The following is a 22,194-nucleotide window of genomic DNA, read 5'->3' on the forward strand; positions in this document are numbered from 1 at the left end:
AGGTAGACAAAGCCTCTCACTATTGGTGCCTGGTTTCCCAATCCGACAGGGAGACGCTGGACACCTGCTGTGAATCCTTAATGGGCATTTTTGAGGGTTCAGCAGACTTAGCCCCTCAGGCCAGGATGCCTATCTTTCAGTCACTGGTGGGTGGTGGTTGGCTCCATCTATTATATTAAAAATCCATGTGTGTAACTAGTGCTTCCCAATTACGTTTTAAAGCAAGAATGTACAGAGTGGGTGCTCAATAAATACTTTTTGAGATGCAATTACCTGTTGGCCACCCACCTGAAGCATCTAAAAATTATACCTAGACAAGTAAACAGATGCTCAGAGAATGTTCTTCATGGCCCTGGCCCTGCAGTGCTATTTCAGAGCCAAACTTCCAAGACGAGACCATTATTGTTATCTTCTAGAGACTGTCTCCGGACACAACTGAGCAACTTCACTTTGACTTTTCACTTTCATGCATTGGAGAAGGAAATGGCAACCCACTCCAGTATTCTTGCCTAGAGAATCCCAGGGATAGGGGAGCCTGGTGGGCTGCCATCTGTGGTGTCGCACAGACACGACTGAAGCAACTTAGCAGCAGCAGCAACAGCATCAGAGACTGTCTCTACCCCTACTATTGCAAATCCTAGCAACTCCTTATATTTGTGATCATTAAGCAGATTGTAAAGTGTTTCCATGCATGTATGTTCGCCTTTGATCCCTACCACAACCTTGTGAGGTAGGCAAGGCAGGAGCAAGTATTCCTATTCAGCAGGTGTAGGGACACTAAGAACAGTTCAGGCCACTCAGCTTGTGAGTGGCAAAGCAAGAACTCAGTGGCTCCTCTGACTCTTAAGTCTAGCATCCATTTCATTCTTCAGCAAGGAATCTAAACCACATCTCTGTTCCACAAGAGACAGCAACCCCACAGGGCGTGTTTTGGAGCCCTGACCTGCCGTCACCCTGAGGTGGCTGTTTGTACAGTCCTGATGGAAAGTGGAGACAGGATGAGAGGCATGGTGAGCTTTCAGGCCTGCTGTGAGGATCAAAGCCTGGCCTCAATGTGCCGACCCCACTTCCATGCTGTTCTCGCAATCCTGAAAATCCTGAGACCCTTCCAACCATTTTGTGTGAGAAGTACAAAGAAGGTTCACCCTGGCTTTGTCTGGACATCACGGAAATGGACAGAACCTCCAAGGTCCGGGAGAAGCCCTGGCTAGATTCCAAGACTAGCATGAGTCAGTAGGGAAGGCCAAAGCCTTTCAGATCTGAGGGTCTGTTGAGCAGTAGAAATCTGTAATTCCATGCCCTAGGACATTCTGTAATGGCTGCAGCATTCTAGCGTGGACAGGCCTGGAAGTGAGTAAGGCCTTAATAGGAATCACATGGGTATTGGCCCACAGGTGGAAGTCAGCGATTGTTCATGGCCAGTGTGGATTTTCTCAATTTCAGCAGTTTTTCTAGTGATGACTTGCCCAGTGATACACTTGGCCCCTTCTTAATGGAGTGGTTCACTTGGCTTTTCTTTGACAGAACAAGCCAAGCTGGTTTTTATTGTCCAGGCATCCTAGAGCCCATTTTTTACTTGAGAAGATCTATGTGATAAGATGGTTATTTCCCTAATTGGGGTCGATGAAAGAGAGGATTGAAAACCCAACCAACCTCCAGTACCTTGGCTCTACCAGACGGTTGGGCATCTTATTCGTGAGTGGCTTTGTAGATGATGAGTCTAAGAGTAAAACAATGGAGAAAAAAAATTCCTGCTGTAATCAACTTTCTTCCAACCTCTCATCAAGAAATGTTCATAGTCAAAGGCATGCTTCCCCAGTTCTCCTTTTTCAAAGCCATTCCAGAAAAGCCTCTCTTGGACAGTGTAAAAGCCCTGCACTTGGACAGTGTAAAAGTTAAGGTATGTGTTGTGTAATTTCTCAGGGAGAGGCAGCTCAGAGTAGGAGGAACCTCTGGGCCAGGAGTCCAAGAACATGGCCTCTCATCCAGGCCTTGCTACCTAATGCAGTATGTGACTTTGATCATGGCTCTTCGCCTCTCTGAGCCTCAGTCTTCACAAAGGTAAATAGGGATGAGAGTGCCTGACCTGTGCACCCAAGAAAGTAATTGTGAGAATCAAGTAAGGTAATGGGCATGAATCTTTTGTAACTCATCGCTGAAGCTGGTATTGCAATAGAAGGAAAGAATTGGATCTGTGTTCCAGTTTTTTAACAAGCAACTTCTGTGAACCTTTCTCATGATCTATAGGGTGGAGCATGTAAAACCGATAATTTTCAGGGAAAAGCTTGAGGCTATGACGGTGACTGCTAATTTACCCTGTGATTTAGGCAAATAACCACCTCTCTGCATCTTAGTTTCTTCATCTGTAAAATAGGGAAAATAATACCTCCTTCTCCATTTGGAAAAATGAGAATAATGGTTGCCCTAGTTTCTTTCCCTACAAAGTAGAGATGGTAATACTAGCCAGTCTGCTCTCAGCAGTGGAATAAGTGGGTTGCTTTACTCATTTGCCTACAATACACACTTGACATATTTCACAGATTTTTGAGGTTCCAGATAAACAGGTGTATTAAACTGCTCCATGGAGGTAAGTTGTAGATTGACATCAAACATTATTTATTTGATAAATACTTATAGAGTGTTTATTAATACTTTGTGACATTTCACAGGTAAACAATACAGTTTCTGCTCTCATGGAGCTTACAGTCTAGTGAGGGAGATATATACTAATCAAAAAATTACACTAAAGATTGTATATAAAAGACATGACTTTTAAGTAAATGCAGTGTCAGTATTCTTTCGGCTCCAGTACATAGCTGTGCTCTAAGTGACATTCCTCTTCCTGTAGCCGTTCCAGAGGCTGCTAAGGAAGAGGAGACATCTGATTCTGATTTTCTAGGCAGTGGCTTCCTAGAATCAGGGTGAGATGTTCCTCTCCTTCCCATCCCCCGGTTCTCAGTTTTGGTTAACATAATTCAATTTTTTTTTCACTTTTTATTTTTTAAAATTATACTTTTCACTGTGCTGGGTCTTCGTTGCCGCATGGGCTTTTCTCTGGTGAGGCACGGGCTCTAGGGCACGTGGGCTTCAATAGTTCTGGCATGTGGACTCAGTAGTTGCGGCTCCCGGGCTCTGGAGCACGGGCTTAGAGGCGTGTGGGATCTTCCTGGATCAGAGATCAAACCCATGTCTCCTTCATTGGCAAGTGTATTGTTTTACCACTGAGCCACCAGGGAAGGCCCCCCAAATTTTTTGGCCACGCTGTGAGACATTTGGGATTTTAGTTCCCCAACCAGGGATCACGGAGAAGGCACTGGCGGCCCACTCCAGTACTCTTGCCTGGGAAATCCCATGGACGGAAGAGCCTGGTAGGCTGCAGTCCATGGGGTCGTAAAGAGTCAGACACGACTGAGCGGCTTAACTTTCACTATTCACTTTCACTCACTGGAGAAGGAAATGGCAACCCACTCCGGTATTCTTGCCTGGAGAATCCCAGGGATGGGAGCCTGGTGGGCTGCCGTCTATGGGGTCGCACAGAGTCGGACACGACTGACGTGACTTAGCAGCAGCAACCAGGGATCAAACCCATACCCCCTGCTGTGGAAGCACGGAGTCTTAACCACTGGACAGCCAAGAAAGTCTCTATTTTTTTTCCCCTACTTTTATCTTCGTCACTTTAATTTGGTAAAAATCAAGATGGTTGATAGGGAGAACTCTTGTCCCAGTGCCAAGCCTTACCATCTGCTATAGCAGCTCCATGGAAGGACACAGTATCCAGGAACCAGCGGAGACAGGAAGTGGTCAGACCCCCAAAAAGGGCTGTTTGTCTTGGGCCGCCCACCCTCCACCTGGGATGACAGGGTGGGGCACGTGCTCTGGAAATGTCAGAGCAAAAGCAGGAGAACTGAAGTGCTCACTCATCTCCACTGGGGTGTTTTCTAAGACCTCTGAAGTAAAACTTGAACACTCTTCATTACTGAGAAAATGAGATCTTTTCAGTAACATCCACAGCCTTTTACTGGTCCTGAGAAATTCCTGGCTGTCGCCCCACGACCCCTTTCGGCATCTTAAAAACCAAAGTCAGAGCCTGTTTTTCTCCCATACTGATTGTTTTTTCAAGCCCTTGAGCTAGTTTTATAACCTTCTATTGCTCTCTTCTTGGCTGGCTTTAAAACGCCCTACAGATGACTCTTCTGATAAATTCCTGCCAGGCAAGGAGTTTACTGTTACTTTTCAGCACTATCAGCAACCCCATCTCATGTTCACTGTGGCAGGTGAAGGGTCATTTGACGCTGACCGTCCTAGGATGCTACCAGGAGGCCCTTTAGTCTCTGCTGACCCAGCATTCATGCACAGCACACATGGGAGATGAGTTGAGAAGGGGGTTGAGAGGTAGCTTCTCATTCCAAGCCTCAAACTTAAAAAAAAGAAAAAAAGAAAAGCCTTTAAGAACTGGGGGCACCCAGGATTTCATTTTTCTCTATCTCTTGGCCTGATGTTTAGATCACAAAATTAAACATGAGGGATCGTTTCTTCTTTTAGCTTCATTTCTCTACGTAGCCCTATTCTGTTGGGATGGCTTAACACTAGGAGGAAAGAGGCCTGTTTGAGTCAGAAATGTGCCATCTTTGCATTTCAATCTAGCTGTGGCCCTAGGCTCTCCAGTTTGGTATTTCAGTCTCCCGGCTTGTAGCTGCTCCTAGGCTCCTCCTGGCCCCTCCCCTATCTCGTTACTCCTCTCAAGGAGCAGTTCTTTAGTTTGAAAAGGGGCAGCATATTCTACATCCCAAAAGAATGAAATATTTCTGCTTTCAGGATGGGAATATTCTCTTCCTCTTTGACTAAAATAACCTGGATGCGCAGTCTGGAATTAAAAATTGAATTTTGGTTTAAAAGTGAAAGGTTTCAGGACTGGATTGAGGCTGGGCTGTGATTGAGATCTAAAAGTCAGTTTTTAAAATTTGAGCATAAAATCCCATAGTCTGCATCTCGATCAGTCCAGAAATGGTTCCAGACCACTAAAGAGAGATGGTAGGAATTCAGAACAGTCAAATCCAACTGGCCTCCAGTACTCCAGCTCTGCATTTTGACTTGGATCCATTTAGTGTCTACTTCTTCCCTCAGGCCCTCATTGGTGCAGCTGGGTGGGGCACGAAGAGGAAAAGGGAGATTTCGAAGCACCCGACCCTTGGACCCTGACCCCTGGAATCTTAAGATATGGACAAAGGAGAGCTTAGAAAGAAATGTCCCAGGAGCTGCCCCCACACTCCTGTTCCTCCCCTGCCCACACACACATGCCAGCAGCCAACATTCAGTCCCTGGAGCCAGCCTCACCTGCCGGGAGCAGACCAGCCCCTTATACACAGAACTGATGTGGATTAGTGGAAAGAACCCTTGGATTAAGCATCAGGAGACTGACTTCTAGATCCAATTTTACCCATCAGTAGCTGTGGAATTTGGAGAAAGCCACTTAACCCCGCTGTGTCTTAGTCTCTCGGTTTGTGAAATAGAAACATCTGCCCTTTCTCCTCCTGAATTCTGTGAAGTTGTTGTGAGAAGCACGTGAAACAATGGAGGGGAATGACCTTTGGAAGAATATATAGCTTTGCACATATTGCGTCCCAACAAACCACTTCTAAACTACAAGAGCTGTTTTTTTAGGGTTTCATGCTCCTCACCAAGGGTGGGGCTATTGTGTCTGGGGTAGAGGCCAGCCTCCAGGAGTGCTGTCCATACTTGTGGGTCTTGGAAACCCCCAGACACAGGGTATAACCACAGTCTGTCCAAAGATATTACCCTTCAGCTCATTTTTAAAGCTTTCTAACTGCCCATTTCACAGCTCTTCCTTTTCCAGCCAGCCTTAAGTGGGGCATTTGTCGCCACCCTGGTTAGACTATGCCTGGCCCAGTCGGAGCACCCTGGAAGTTCAATTTGCACTACCATTTATTACTGTGTAGACTTAGGCAATTCACTTTCCTCTCTAAAATGGGAGAAATGGTATCTGACTCCGTCGGCTTGTCCTGACGCTTACGTGACGCATGTAGAATACCTGACCAGTTCCTGACCACCGTGTCCATTGTCTGGCGCTCTTTCCCCTGCTAAGGAGAGTTATTGCTAGATATGTCTGCCCGGAGGGGATTTGTGCATCCCAAAGGCATTTTGCCTCAGATCAAAGGTGAGAGTGCCTCCGCCGTGCTGGGGTCTGACTCCCTTGTCTCACCACTACTCTCAATGCCTTTCACAGGGAACATCATTGGCTCTGGAATCTTTGTTTCGCCCAAAGGTGTGCTAGAGAATGCCGGCTCTGTGGGCCTGGCTCTCATCATCTGGATCGTGACAGGCCTTATCACAGCTGTGGGAGCCCTGTGCTATGCTGAGCTCGGGGTCACCATCCCCAAATCTGGAGGTGACTACTCCTATGTCAAGGACATCTTTGGAGGCCTGGCTGGGTAAGAGAATAGTGGGAGGACTAAGTGGTCTGGGAAGCCAAGGCCAGGGCTGTCCAGTGTGCTGAGGAGGGTGCGAGCTTGGGGTTCCTCCACATCATGGTTGCCAGTTCAGCCTGTGTTCCCTTGATCCCCCTCACAGTGGCAGAGGAACCAGGCTGTAGTTTTAATCTCTGTTTAGGGTTTTTGTTTGTCCTGTTTTGCTGCACCTTGTGGCTTGTGGGATCTCAGTTCCCAGACCAGGGATCGAACCTGGGCCCTTGGCAGTGAAAGTGTGGAGTCCTAACCACTGAACCATCAGGGAATCCCCTTAATCTCTGTTGACCTTAGAGAGCAAGATTCTATGAGTGAGAACAAGTAGAACTAAATGACACCTCTGATTGGAGATGCCCAGGGAAAGCACATCACAAAAACAAAGCCCTTTTATCCTGAAAAATAAGTGAGTAGTGTCCCTGATTTTCTCAGCCCCCACAGCCCAGATACTGAAGAGCTCAATTCTAACCAAGGAGCCCAAGGGTATGGAGGACACTTCTTCAAACTCCACTCAGTGCACCCCCTTAACACGCATTTAACTGGCCACACCCTTAGCGTGCCCTGACTGTGAAGATTCTGGGGTTGCGGATTTTCTTTTCCACCAGTGGCTTCTGGGGGCCAGAGTGGTAGAGAAGAGATGATGAAACAATGGAAGGAGCAGGAGGAGGGAAGGAACTAAGACGTGGGTTGGAACTAGTTGAAATAGTGCTTCATTGTTAAACCAATTTACTGTTGGTACAGAGAGCTAGGTGTCTCGTTCAGGCGGGGGCTGGGCTCCTCAGCATCTCAGAAAACAACAAGGAAACGCATCCCTTTAGCCCACTTGCCTCTCTCAACACTGCTCGATGACTTGCCCAGACTTCCCCTGATGGCTTCTGAATCCCTGCCATGCCTGGTGGTGGGGCCGGGGGTCTTAATTCCCATCTTGGCTCAAGTTCCATCTGGTTCCCCCGCAGGTTCCTGAGGCTGTGGATCGCGGTGCTGGTGATCTACCCCACCAACCAGGCTGTCATCGCCCTCACCTTTTCCAACTACGTGCTTCAGCCGCTCTTCCCCACCTGCTTCCCCCCAGAGTCTGGCCTTCGCCTCCTCGCTGCCCTCTGCTTACGTAAGTACCATCTGGGCCTCGCTCAGGACAGTGTCTTCCTCATGATCTGGTTCTCCATTCTCTCCCTCTTTCTTTCCTCTCCTTTTAGTTAGTAATTTTTTTTCCTCTCCTCCTTTTATTTATATATTTATTTATTTTCCTCTGCTCCTTTTATTTTTATGCCTTGTTACTTTTCAATGTCCAACATGCCTGCTGTAGGCAAATGGATTCCACACATAATTGTGTTATGCTAAGTTGCTTCAGTCGTGTCCAACTTTTTACAAATCCCACCAGGCTCCTCTGTCCATCAGACTCTGCAGGCAAGAATACTGGAGTGGATGGCCATGCCCTCCTCCAGGGGATCTTCCCGACCCAAGGGTCAAGCCCATGTTTCTTATGTCTCCTGAATTGGCAGGCGGGTTCTTCACCACTGGCACCACCTGGGAAGCCCTCCATATATGATTATTTGGTTTTTAAAAAAAGAAGAAACTTAAGTAGCTGTTCAGAAGAACTGTAATTTTCACTGGCAGGGTTTACTTATATATGAAGCACTTTCATATGTGTTATCTGATCCAAGCCTCACAACAAATCCATAAGGTAAGATGGGCTAGTGTTACGTTTTCCTTGAGCAGAAAAGGAAGTGGAGCCAAGCAAGTGAATTAGCCAAGATCGTTCCTTCTTTTTCCAGCACACGCACCATGCTGGAGGCCCCCTGCCGCTCGTGGGAAGACTTTTCTGGCCTCTCCACCTCTGCCTCCACCTGCCAGCTCACATCTTAAACCTCTCTGTGAGGAGAGTGTAAAGGTGTGAGTTGGGAGAAAACAAATGCCACATCTATGGTCTCCACCTTTCATGAATTTTCTGACTAGGTAGAAAAGTCATAGGCAGATTCCATGATTGGAATTCAATTGCAGCAAAAAATCTGAGAAGGGGAAAAGGTCACTATGAGCTGCAGTAGGTTAGAGAGGCTTTTTTTTTTTCTGCTGTGCTACGCAGTATGCAGAACTTTTCCAACCAGGGATTGAACCCATGACCCCTCCATTGGAAATGCAGAGTCTTAACCACTGGACCACCAGGGAAGTTTCTTAGAGAGGTTTTGTAGAGAAGCTTGGCAATCTGTATTTCTAGAAGTCTCAGCACTTAATCTCTGATCATCAGGGATCTCAATGGATTGGGATATATTATATCTTTTAACCAAAAATACCTAATTTCTAAAGTAAATCTTTGGACTATTTCAGAGGTTCCTCTTCTAGAATCAGCTTTGTCCCTGCCTTCCCATACCTTCCAACACACATCAGTTAGCTCAGGGCATTGACCATCCTGGTCACACTTTTTCCCAGGTCTTGACACTTCCTTCTGTCCTGCTGGTGGGAAGGGGAAGGAGGGGGGTCACCCACCACCCTGGGGCTGGGGTGGGACCTGAGTGGTGATTTTCTTGGCGGGTGTGCCCACTTTGGCAGTGGTGTTCAGCCCTGGAATAGACTCCACATCTAGGCGAGTGTTATTGTGAGGTCAGCATACTTGTTTGGAGCATATTCCTTGTGCTTGTGAATTTGGAGGCAGAGGGATGTGGGATCCAAAACCATGCCGCCTGAGCCTGCATCTCCACACCACTTTCTAACTGCAGCCAGTGCTTGACCAGGTCACCAGCTGCCTCCTGTGAGATGGGGGTGCAATCACACATGTGCTGTAGGTTGCTGTGACAAGGACTGCCTGAGACAAGAGTGTTCTTCCCACAGTGTGGGGCACCTGGTGGTCCTGTTTAGTCACTGAGGGTAGTCACAAGCATAGTCATTTGGTCCTTGCTTGCTGGCTGGATCTGGAGCTGCGGGAGGTAAGAGGAGGGGGAAGGGGGTGTGGGAATGTGGGAACAGTGGCTGTTTCTGCCATCAGACAGGTTAGTGGGGGTGGGAGGGGGATCACAGAGTGCTGGCCACTGCTGTGTCAGCGTCTTGTACACATAGACATGGCTTCCTTTTTCCTGCTGATACTGCTTAAGTGTCTCAGACTAGAGGCTACCCTTACCCTTCATCTAGAAGTCAAGAACCCTGAGACTGTTCAGTCTGTTCCCTCGGAGAGAACCTGGGCCACAGAGCAGAGTTCCTCAGGCAGCCAGACCCCACTGCTTTCTTTGCATTCCCCAAATGCACTAAGGCTAGGTGGGTGACTTCTTGCACAAAGGCACTCTAGAGTTTTGAAAAAGATCGGGTGAGAAATGATGGAAGGAATGACCAGAGGTGGAAAGGTGGAAAGACTCTGCTGTAACTGGCTTGCCTGCTCAGAGCCTGGAGGGAGTGATGGGGGGAGGAGAGGGAGAGAGAAGAAACTGCAGATTTGGCTCAAGCTTATGCAACTGCAACTGCCACTTTGAGTTACTCTATTATTTAGGTCAAAGCTGATTATTCACTGCTAAGTCAGCAGAATATCCCTAGCCACCAGGCAGTGAAAAAAGAAAATCTTTTATATTTTAATTAAAGGAAAAGCCTTTCTCCCTTCTCCAGAGCAAGCATATCAGTGGGAGGAGGGAGTTAGGGGAATGGGAGGGATTAAAACTTGGTTTTGGTACCTTCCTTTTGTGATTTCCTTGGTTATTTTTCTCTCTTGCCTTCCTTCCTTCCCTCTTTTCTTTGTTTCTTATTTTATAAGTAAATGACCATATTCTCTAAGTAAAAGAGTCAGTATGTATAGACAGTTGACCAGGAAAGCCTCCTCTTGTCTTTACCCCTCTCCTCTGCCCAAAAGCCCTGGTAACAGTGGACAGGTATCCTTATAATTCTAAGTAAAATGCATCTCTCAGCACTCACATGTGAGCGTACAGACATACATTTTGACAGGTTACTTCTGCAGCTTGTGTTTTTCTTCGTTTAGCCACATTCGGTGGCTACTACCTGAGTCCCTAGTTATAAACTAAGTGGTCCCAGTGACACAGAAGGAATGTGTTCTAAGGTACCCCATTTGTACATCCTCCTCCCTAACTGTGGTTTTTCCTTCAGGATTTGTTTGTCCCCTCTCTCTTGGGGACTGGGCCACCTTTCACTCAGGCAGCTCCTGACCTCCCTCTCTTTTGGGGCTGGGGTTACATGCAGCATCTGAATTGGAATCTTTTCTTCTCATTCAAGTCCCCCTCTTCCTGAATGCCTTGTACAAAAGAAGCTCCTTCTCCTTTTTCCCCGAGGAGAAACGCGTACCTTGCATGCATTTCACGAGCAAAAAAAAAAAAGACAAAAAACTTCTTATCTTGTTTTCTGTCTGTCTACTGTGATTCCTAAGAAGCTAGTTTTCCAGGGCTTCAGATTTCTCATCCTTCTTTCTTGAGTGATTCGAAAGGTTAAGGCCTTTTCACTGTAGGTATTACTTTTAACTCTGAATTGCTTTGCGATTCCTCTTCAGAAAGTTTCCAGATGTTTTGATAGATACTTGTGTGTGTTGTTTTGAAAATCTCTTGCAAATTAATCCCTTGACATGAGAAGACTCAACAGTCCTTCCTAACTTCTAAATCCCTTATTCTCAGTTCGTTTTCCTTTGAGGTTTCATATTCTCCAGCCCAAAACGTCTTATCCCCATACACTATACACATCACCTGTGTTAACTGGACAGGGTTGCCTTCTTGCCCTTCTCTGTTCCCCAAAGGTTATGAGTGTCTCATCAGTCTTAGGAGTGTTGGGAAGGAAGAAATTTTCCTCTACCCTTCCAGGTTCTTCTGGCTAGTCTAAGAATTAAATTGACATGCGTACTGCATGCTAATTTGCTTTGGTTGTGTCCGACTCTTTGCTACTCCAAGGACTGTAGCCCTCCAGGCTCCTCTGTCCATGGGATTCTTCAAGCAAGAATACTGGAGTGGATTGCCATGCCCTCCTCCAGGGGATCTTCCTGAGCCAGGGACCACACCCATGTCTCTTACATCTGCATTAGCAGGCAGGTTCTTTACCACTAGTGTCACCTGCTGCTTCTGCTGCTGCTAAGTCACTTCAGTCGTGTCCGACTCTAATTCTGTTAATCACTTCTGAGATTTTGTTTTTCTACCTGTAAACTGGGCTAGATCCTGAATTCTTCTAGTTTCCTCAAATATTTGGCTACAACTCCCCAAGTAAGGTTTTCAATTTTTCTGTCATTACTGACAGAAAAATCAGGCTCCCCCGTCCCTGGGATTCTCCAGGCAAGAACACTGGAGTAGGTTGCCATTTCCTTCTCCAATGCATGAAAGTGAAAGGGAAGTCTCTGTCGCATCCGACTCTTCGCGACCTCATGGACTGCAGCCTACCAGGCTCCTCCATCCGTGGGATTTTCCAGGCAAGAGTACTGGAGTGGGGTGCCATCGCCTTCTCTGAAGCCCAAATCGACATGAGACAGATTAAAAAGAAAAAAAATCAAACAAAAGTTTACTAACATGTATACTTAGAAGAGACACAGAAAAATTGAGTATACGCCCAAATGGCCAAAACCCTCACCTTAAATACCATCTTCAGCTAAAGACAAAAGAGAATGTTGGTACAGAAGTTTAGGACTTCTAAGGGAGGAAGGTAAATGACATGAAAATGAAAAGTAAACGTTTGCTGGGGGTTGTGGAGACAATGGAACAGAAAGTGGACTCTAATCTCTAATTTCCCCCTCACCCAGCCTATATTTTACAGGATCCTGTTCCAGGAACAGTCCTCTATCTAAATTATTTTTAAGCAGTTGCGGGGAAGAGCAGAATTTCTTCCTGGGTCTTGTGGGCCTTGATCACTTTGCAGCTTGAACTAATCTGCATGCCAGAGACATTTTAGGGTGGCACATCCTGGTGTCCCCTACAGTCTTGCCTTTGAAACTTTCTCTAGAATTTTCACAGTCCAGAGTTGATAGACTGCTTTATATCTCATTGAACCAATCTCCTAATCCTAACAATAGGTCAGTTCAGTTACTAATGTCAGGAGGCAGCGATATAGGTGGGCACTGAAAGTTAGGCCTACAGAGTATAAGCAACCAGGTATTTAATAAGAGGCATTTCTATGGAGACAAAGAAGAAAAGAGATTGATGGCTAGAGCAAATTATAAACCCAGTGTCTGAATCCTGAGAGTCACCAGCTGAGACTTCTAGAGGTTAGGCTCTAAGCATCTTTTGCAGGTTGAAGTGGTGATGTCATCTGGTATTCAGGTAAACTTCCTGAATGACTTGCAAAGCAACAGATACAAAGACTATCTAAATGTTAGCTCTCTTAAGTGTTTATCAGGCTGTTCAGTCCCAGTTCATTATCTTCAAGAAAACGACAGCTTTAGTTCTCAGTGATTTCAAGTCAGAAATGACAGAAAAATTGAAAACCTTACTTGGGGAGTTGTAGCCAAATATTTGAGGAAACTAGAAGAATTCAGGATCTAGCCCAGTTTACAAGTAGAAAAACAAAACCTCAAAAGTGATTAACAGAATTAGATTCTAATATCCATAAGTATGTATTATAGTTTCTATTGAATGTAAGTTTTTTTCTCTCTCTAAAATCACCTTCATCTTTACCAAAGATAGCCAAATTAAGACTAACTTGTTTGTAAAATAAATTTAGTTTTATTAAACTTTGCCTGTGATTATTTACATAAGTCCAGGCTTTTAAAAACATGCTTTGCTGGAACTTTTTCATAAGGAATCACCAGATTGAACTTCTAATTGCCTCTCAGGACCAGGAAGCCACACTGAACATGACATCAGTTCAGTTCAGTTCAGTTCAGTTGCTCAGTCGTGTCCGACTCTTTGCGACCCCATGAATCGCAGCACGCCAGGCCTCCCTGTCCATCGCCAACTCCTGGAGTTCACTCAGACTCACGTCCCTCGAGTCTGTGATACCATCCAGCCATCTCATCCTCGGTCGTCCCCTTCTCCTCCTGCCCCCAATCCCTCCCAGCATCAGAGTCTTTTCCAATGAGTCAACTCTTCGCATGAGGTGGCCAAAGTACTGGAGTTTCAGCTTCAGCATCATTTCCTCCAAAGAAATCCCAGGGCTGATCTCCTTCAGAATGGACTGGTTGGATCTCCTTGCAGTCCAAGGGACTCTTAAGACTCTTCTCCAACACCACAGTTCAAAAGCATCAATCAGTTCTTCGGCGCTCAGCTTTGTTCACAGTCCAACTCTCATTCACCTGTAATACCTATGAATTTGGGTGAATTTTTCTCTCCTTGAGGTTCCTAAAATCATCCTGAGGTTCTTGCACCTGCCAAGAAGGAATCTTTCTTACTCACCAGGTAAAGCTGATGGGAAACCTGAAGTCATCGTACCAGCTTGTCTTTCCAAAGAGCTTTATGGCTCCATGAAGTCAATCTTAGTTCTTTAAAGCTGTCTGGTCATATCTAATTCTATGCCTGTCTCTCTCAAATCTGACAATCCAGTCAAAGCCCTGGTAATGTAACCAATGTTTCTAATTGTATAATGTTATAGGGAGAACAGATTCTTATTGAATTTATACAATTAGCTATATTGCCATGAAAATAAGAATACTCATTGACTTTCCACATACTGGAGACATCAGAGAGGGAGAAAAAAAAAGATAACCATTTCATCTTTGTTAAGCAATTGTAAACTGTTATAACAGTGTTTTGTTTTGTTTTTGGACTGGCAAACTCATGAATGCATACCATTATTTCTAAAAACATACATTTCCTCATAATATAATGTTTTTTTTCAATGTGGTACAAGACATGTTTTTAATAAATATAAACCTCTTTAGTTTTTCTGTAATAAGACAGAAGATTTAGACTTGTTTAGCAGTTAATGTTTCAGTATTTTATCTTACTTGGAAGTGATAAAGACATTCAATGAAGCCCCATCATTTAACTTAGCAAAACTCCGAAGTTTTAAATTACTAAAAGATTTGGAGAAACTTTTTTTTTTGTCATCCTAGCACAAGGGCCATGCTAATTTTCTCTGTATTATTCCAGTTTTAGTATATGTGCTGCCAAAGCAAGCACTAGAGAAACTGTTTTTAAGTAGGCATACCATAAAACATAACGATCATTGAAGAGTTTATTTAAAAACTCTTGTCCTATTTACATTTATTTAATTTCGCTGTTTCCAACAATTACTGTTTGAATTACTCATTAAAAACTTGATGAGACATTAGACAAAGTCAGTCATCATCTCAAATTATTTTTCTTGCCGACCAATTTTGTAACAGAGGTAACATGATCATCTTTGATCTTTAGTAACTGAGGTACAGCGAAAGATTATTCTTAATTTTGATAACTCTAATGACATGTCTGTATTAAACTGACAAACATAAACTAGCTTTAATACTGAGTATTTTCTCAGGTCACATGAAGCTGAAATTCATTTGGGCTAGTTTTTATTGTATTTCTGAGAACTTAAATAAGCACCCGATTTTCTTTAAGTCAGTTAAATAGAGCTCTTTTACAAACTAATTTTGGCAATACCATTTGGAGGTAGAAAATACTGCATATCCATAACATATGTGTATAGATATATGTGCATACATGTGTGCTAAGTCGCATCAGTCATAATCTGATTCTTTGAGACGCTATGGACTATAGCCTGCCAGGTTCCTCTGTCCATGAGATTCTCCAGGCAAGAATACCGGAGTGGATTGCCATACCCTCCTCCAGGTGATCTTCCTGACCCAGGGATTGAACCCCCATCTCCTGCATGGCAGGTAGATTCTTTACCACTGAGCCACTGGGGAAGCCCCATATAGACATATATAAATAAACAAACAGACACAGAGACCTCATAGTCCCAATCTAAAATTTCAGCCATGAATTGGGTATAATAATACAAACCCCACCTAACTGGATTTTTGGCAGATGGAACAAATCATGTTCACATGGATTTCCAAGAAAAAAAGAAACTGCAAATCCATCAGTTAATCATCATATTGAGCTCCTATCTTGAGTGACATTATTTATACAGAATCTTGGAATATATTAAAGGTTAGCGAAAAGATGGCATTACAAATAATTACAATATAGTATGATGACAAAAGTGTGTACCACACAGAGAAAGCTGCTTCAAAGTTGGTAGAGGGCTGCCAGGGTTGAGCTAAGTCTAAGAGGGTAAACGGATGGTCTCCATCTGGGCACACAATAGAACAGTGAGTAGAGCGAAGAACATAGTCAAGACTCGGGGTCGAGAAACAAATGAATCCTTGGAGAAAAGAGAGGACTTTTGTAGGGGTAGAGCCTAGGAGAGACAGGAGATAAGGCACAAGAGGACGAGCCAGATTTTCACGTGCATGACCCAGATCTTAAAGGACCTTAGGTTAAAAAAATAAAAAAAAATAAAAAATAAAAAACTAAAGGACCTTAGGTATTGTGCCGAGAAGAGCAGACTACATCCAAGGAACCGCTGAAGGATTTTGTGCAGAGGAGTAACATGATTAGATTCACATTCGCCTGAAGAAAAGAGCATGACACTTGAGACAGGGAGATAAGTCGGCAGGCTGAGCACTTTTCCAGGCCAAATAGGTGGTGGCCCAAACTGAAAACAAAGTTACAAGGTGACAAAAACAAGGAAGAGGAAGAAGCAGAGTCAGCTGGCCATGTGACTGATCGACTGCTAAGCCTAAGCGGGAGAAATATAGTTTATCTACAAATCAAAATTAAAAATGTTTCAAATGAAATATGTTTCTACTTAACTGTCTCCAGCATTTGTGATGAGAAGTTTATACACTGTGTTCTATTTCTGCCTTCCACATCCTCGCCAAATCCCTGAGATGTTGAATGGGTCTTTGGTAGGAAGTTTTCCTTCGGGGCGTTAATCCACCCAGGATGTTGGCTCAAAAGCCTTCTCTGGAACAGAAGCGGATTGAGGCCTTGGGGCAGCCTTATATAAATGAGAATCACAATCCTTTGTTCATTTAGCAAATATTTATCAAGGGCCATGATGTGCCTGATACTGTTCTTGGCTCTGAGAATTGGGGTATGAGATAGCTTGAATCTTTCAGGCCTGGGCTGAAAAAGTAATGAGTTTTTAGAACTCATTTTATTTATTTATTTTCAGTTTGGCTGCTCTGGGTCTCGGTTGTGGCACACGAACTCTTCATTGTGGCCTGAGGGCCTTCTCTAGTTGTGGTGCACCAGAGCTTCTCATTGTAGTGCGCAAACTTCTCTTGTTGCCGAGTATGGGCTGTAGAGCACACAGGCTTCAGTAGTTGCGGTGTACTTGCTCTAGAGCTCTCAGGCTCAGTAGCCCCACAGTGTGAGACCTTAGTTCCTCGACCAGGAATTGAACCTGTATCCCTTGCACTGGAGGGCAGATTCCTAACCAGTGGCCAGGAGGGATGTCTTGTAATGTTGTTGTTATTCAGTTGCTAAGTCACGTCCAGCTCTTTTTGACCACGTGGACTGCAGCACACCAGAATCCCCTGTCCTTCACTATTTCCTGGAGTTTGCTCAAATTCTTGTCCAGTGAGTCAGTGGTGCTAGATAACTATCTCATCCTCTGCCTCCCCTTTCTCCTTTTGCCTTCAATCTTTCCCAGCATCAGGGTCTTTCCCAATGAGTCAGCACTTCACATCAGGTGGCCAAAGCTTCAGCTTCAGCATCAGTCCTTCCAATGAATATTCAGGGTTGATTTCCTTTAGGATTGACTGGTTTGATCTTGCAGTCCAAGGGACTCCCAAGAGTCTTCTCCAGCACCACAATTCGAAGTGCTCAGCCTTCTTTACCAACCGTCACATTCATATATGACTACTGGAAAAACCATAGCTTTGACTATATGGACCTTTGTCAGCAAAGTGATATTTTTGCTTTTTAATATGCTATCCAAGTTTGTCATAGCTTTCCTTCCCAGGAGCAAGGGTCTTTTAATCTCATTGCTGCAGTGCCCATCTGCATTGATTCTGGAGCCCAAAAAAAGAAAACCTGTCACAGCTTCCACTTTTTCCCCTTCTATTTGCCATGAAGTCATGGGACCAGATGCCATGATCTTTGTTTTATTAATGTTGAGTTTTTGTTTTTTTTTTAATGTTGAGTTTTAAGCCAGCTTTTTCACTCTCCTTTTTCACCCTCATTAAGAGGCTCTTTAGTTCCTCTTCACTTCTGCCATTAGTGGTATCATCTGCATATCTGAGGCTCTTGATATTTCTCCTGGCAATCTTGATTCCAGCTTGTGATTCATTCAGTCCGGCATTTTGCATGATGTACATGCATATAAGGGCTTCCTCTGTGGCTCAATAGTAAAGAATCCACCTGCAATGGAGAAGCAGCAGGAGACTCAGGGTCGATCCCTGGGTTGGGAAAATCTCCTGCAGGAGGCCATGGCAACCCACTCCAGTATTCTTGCCTAGAGAATCCCATGAACAGAGGAGCCTGGTGGGCTATAGTCCATAGGGTCACAAAGTGTACACGACTGAGGTGACTTAGCACACATGCATACACACACCTGCATATAAGTTAAATAAGCAGGGTGACAATATACAGCCTTGATGTACTCCTTTCCCAATTTTGAACCAGTCAGTTCTTCCATGTCCGGTTCTAACTGTTGCTTCCTGACCTACATACAGGTTTCTCAGGAGACAGGTAAGGTGGTCTGGTATTCCTATCCCTTTAAGAATTTTCCACAATTTGTTGTGATCCACACAATGAAAAGGTTTCATGTAGTCAATGAAGCAGAAGTAGATGTTCATCTGCCTTTTCTAAACCCAGTTTGTACATTTGTAAGTTTTCAGTTCAGGTACAGCTGAAGCCTAGCTTGAAGGATTTTGAAAATTACCTTGCTAGCATGTGAAATCAGCGCAATTGTACAGTAGTTTCAACTTTCTCTGGCGTTGCCCTTCTTTGGGATTGGAATGAAAACTGACCTTTTCCAATCCTGAGGCCACTGCTGAGTTTTCCAAATTTGCTGACATATTGAGTGCAGCAACTTTTAGGATTTTAAGTAGCTCAGCTGGAATTCCATCACCTCCACTATCTTTGTTCATATAATTCTTCCTAAGGCCCACTTGACTTCACACTCCAGTATGTCTGGCTCTAATTGAGTGACTACATCATCGTGGTTATCTGCATCATGAAGACCTTTTTCTCATGGTTCTTCTGTGTATTCTTTAATGGGTAGGACTTAAATGGGGCTCCTCCAGGTAGCATAGCACAATGTGTTCTGTCTCCCCTGCTTTCCCTGTGTCTTCTGTTTTTCTCTTCTCCCCCACCCCAGTTCAGGAGCCATGTTTAGCTAACGCTGAAGAATTACTCAGCTCTTGTAAACTGCTGAGCTGGGTGTTTGGGTTTCTTGGCTCAACTAAGTACTAGATGGTGATTCAGCAGAAACTTCAGGTCCAACAACTGGCAGGGAGGGATAAGAATAAGAGGGAAGGGTAAGAGGGAGCCAGGAAAGGAAGGGATGGGGGTGGGGCAGCATGGGCAGGAGCTCAGCTGGAAGTGTCCAGGAAGAGCTGTGTGAATCAGGATGTCCACAAGCTCCAGCACAGGGGTGCACCCCTCCTCCGCTGCTTGTTTGTCCTCAGAGGTGAGAAGCCCTGCCACAGGCTCAGCACATCTGTCCTTAGAGGGGCTTCTGAGATTTCCAAAATGATGCCAGTGCTTCAAGGTGAAAAGAGCTGGAGAAGGGAAAACGTGCTGTAGCGTGGTAGGCAAGATCTATTTCAAAGCCCCAGTATGCACCTTACCAGAGCTGGAATCAAAGCTTTGTTGATAGGAAAGAACTGCATTTGACGTTGTTATTGCTTCCTTTTCTTGTTTTTGTCTTTCACCAGTCCTTCACTCCTGTGATAATACCAACCTTTGTGGTAAGTAGGCAGAGACGTGAGATTTTATAATAGCTCCTGAGCCCGTATGAAAAATGTCTTGACTCTGGGTGAGCCCAGGATTTCAGAGAGCTGGCTCTGTGTCTCCCTACTCCTACCTCAATTTCCTCTCTGAGGTCCGTGAGGAGGAAAGATAGGCAGGCCTGTGTGGGCTGAGCTGGAATCTTATCCGAGTCTCGGGGTCGGGTGCCTTAGAGCTCAAACAGGGCTGCGGTGTTTTCTTTGCCTGTCAGTGCCTCCCGGCAGCCGGCCTTGGTTACCTCCTTGGATCTGGAAACGGCTGAAGTAAGGCAGGCCAAGCGAAGCAGCTTTTCCACGATTAGAAACACGTGCCCAGTCCCATGTAAGGACCCGGGTCCAGCCTATCACAGAGCGGAGCGGAGCCACACCCACTGCGGCAGGCATTGAGCTCGCTGGCTGGGGGCACCACCCTTAGGACCTGTCGGAGGGGCACCTTACCCCATTTGCTCCTGGTCCAGAGGGAGGGAGTTGGGGAGCAGGCCAGTACATGGCAGGAGGCTGCATGCCCCAGCAAAAGGTGAGGCTAAGAAATCAGCGCTTCTGGCAGGCCCATGACCCAGGTGAAATTTACGGCTGCATCAGAGGGCTAGGGAGCTCCATCCCAGAAAGGTGCTTATTTTGAAGCTCTGGAGGGGAACAGGGCGTTCTGCTTTCTACCAAGTGGCGTCACTAGCTTCCCTTTCTGCAGCTGCCTGCTTTAGTACATTCCATCCTTCTTTTTTCTGTCCTGACCTTCTTTCTGTATTCTGCTCCTCTCAATCTTGCTCACCCACGCATGGTCTCTCTCTCACTAGTAATGACGTGTTTTGTTCCCCCTCCTTCTTCATCCCCGCTGTGTCTCTCATGATCTTTCCCTCTCTCCTTCACCACCTGTCTTTATGGACTTTGGCCACGCTGGGTGTTTTTACTGCCTGCTCTCTCTTATCTGCAAAGACAAAGAGAGCCCAGGCTCTGGAAATGCTAAAGGAAAACAAACCTTGCTAAGCTGCCTCTAGCTCACTCTTGAGGAAAGAATGAGCCAGCAATACCAAGAAATCCAAGTGAAGTTCCCAGAGTTGGAGAGAAATGTAATGTGACATTGATAAGGGACCAGAGGAGGGAACACAAGGCAGAAAAGAAAGTCTGCTTGTGGGAAGTAATTTTCCAAAGCCCTGGGGGACCGGCAAACACAAAACCGCTGGCTTCTGAGGAACAGCCATCCTAGTCTCTCCCTTTTTGACACTGGCATCTTACTTCCTGCTGCCCAGAAAGCAACTTGGCCAGCATCTTCAGGTGACAAACCCAGAGCCCCTAGTGGCCATGGGTACCACTGACAGGAGCAAGGGAGAGAGAATGTAGGCATGGGAGGAGAAGAATGATGTGCATGTGATTCAAGAAAGGCCGGTGTAGTGGCAGAATAAGCAACTGGGAATTGGAGAGACGGGGACCCCAGGGGGTAGTCCTGTGTTTGGCACTAATTAGCTAGAATATTACTTCCCCCACATATAAGATGAGGTTCTGGGTCTCCTCGACTGCCCATGAGGTTGAAACCACGCCTCTGGGTAGTACGGTACAGGCCTCTCCCTTCAGTACCAAGACCTGCCTATAAGTGAGCCCCAACTGTGTCATTCTCAGCACTGCTTTTATAACAGTCAGCCCAACCCCTAGCCAAATGGCTTCTTCCTGACTTCCACCCATCAGACCAGAGCAGTGTGGTTCATAGAGCAGAAGCTGGCTTGACTAAAGGAACAAGAGTGCTTTGGGGATCCATGTGAGAAAGTGCTCATTAGCCCTCTGCTAAAGATACGAAATGACCCATTGCCTGCCCAGCTGAGCAAGAAGCCAGAATCCTGTGTCCAAAAGCAAAGGAGGTCCTAAAGACAGTAATCCAGTGGTCATGGTGGGGATAGCTTGTGCTTTGTGAGCTTTCTGGGGGCAGGAGAAACAGCCGTGTTATGTACCCTCCCCCATCTCTGTCTAGCATCAGCAGTACTTGCCCACCCTGCTTCATGGGGTTGTCCCCTGATGTAAAAACCCTGATGTTTACTCTCTACAGAAGCACAGTGGCCCTGTGCACTCTCAGTATTTTCTGAATAGATTTGTCCATCTAGCCATCCTCTATTCAGTACATATTAACACCTACTGTGCGTCAGACTGTTACAGAATCTCAGGGTCACCCTAGCCATCAGAGTGTTGTTAATGGCTGTGTGTGCACTGTTGGCTCCAGAAGAACAGGGAAGTTTCCTTCTTTTCTGGGCCTGATGGGTAGAGCAGCTGCAGCTGCAGCAGCATTCCTTGCTTTCTGTAGGACACTCCTTCCTGTACAGAATGGGTGCTCCAACCAAGGTATATGGACAAGCTTGAACATCTGGGCTCCTTGTGCAGTGCCTTGACCTTATGTTTACACTCCCTTAGCCCCCTACTCCATCTTTGTGCCCACTCTTCCAGACAGCTTGGGTTGAAGGACCCCAGAGCAGGTGATTTGTGGGTGAGCATCCTGCTGAGAAAAAGGTTGAAACGTGAGAAATTGAGGCAAAGGATCAGGGATAGAGGAAGAAGCAAGAAGGGAGAAGCAATGCAGCTTTGCAGGGTAGGTCCTGATGTGTGATATGGTGGCTCCAGAACCCTCCAAACCATCCCCTTTCCTATCTTCTCTGCTTTACTGCCAATTGTCAGCATTATCCTGAGCAAAGCATGCCCTTTTTTTGAGTTCCAGTTTCTTAGCTTATGAACAATGTAAGGATAAGGATAACCATGTAACCTTTTGTACAGTCATACACAGGTCATAGAGCATCCTCGTGGCATTAAAATGGACCACACTTCTTTCCATTTTACAGATAGGGAAAGGAGGCTCAAAGAGCTTGACTGGCTTGTCCAGAGAGTAAGTGACCA

The 22,194-nt window shown here is 45.5% G+C and overlaps 1 protein-coding gene and 1 non-coding gene across 2 annotated transcripts in view; one reads left to right on the top strand and one right to left on the bottom strand.

Moving 5' to 3' along the window:
- SLC7A8 (solute carrier family 7 member 8) overlaps positions 1-22,194 on the top strand; it is a 52,856-nt gene that overhangs the window by 9,096 nt on the left and 21,566 nt on the right. Inside the window, exons 3-4 of the mRNA XM_052647134.1 lie at positions 6,245-6,449; positions 7,436-7,587. Coding sequence (XP_052503094.1) covers positions 6,245-6,449; positions 7,436-7,587 — 357 coding nt within the window. The remainder of the gene's footprint in view (positions 1-6,244; positions 6,450-7,435; positions 7,588-22,194) is intronic.
- Positions 14,395-14,497, bottom strand: LOC128054952 (U6 spliceosomal RNA). The gene has a single exon (XR_008200089.1). It is a non-coding gene; the product is annotated as a U6 spliceosomal RNA (small nuclear RNA).

The sequence above is a fragment of the Budorcas taxicolor genome, chromosome 10 (assembly GCF_023091745.1).
Source record: "Budorcas taxicolor isolate Tak-1 chromosome 10, Takin1.1, whole genome shotgun sequence".
Taxonomy (NCBI): domain Eukaryota; kingdom Metazoa; phylum Chordata; class Mammalia; order Artiodactyla; family Bovidae; genus Budorcas; species Budorcas taxicolor.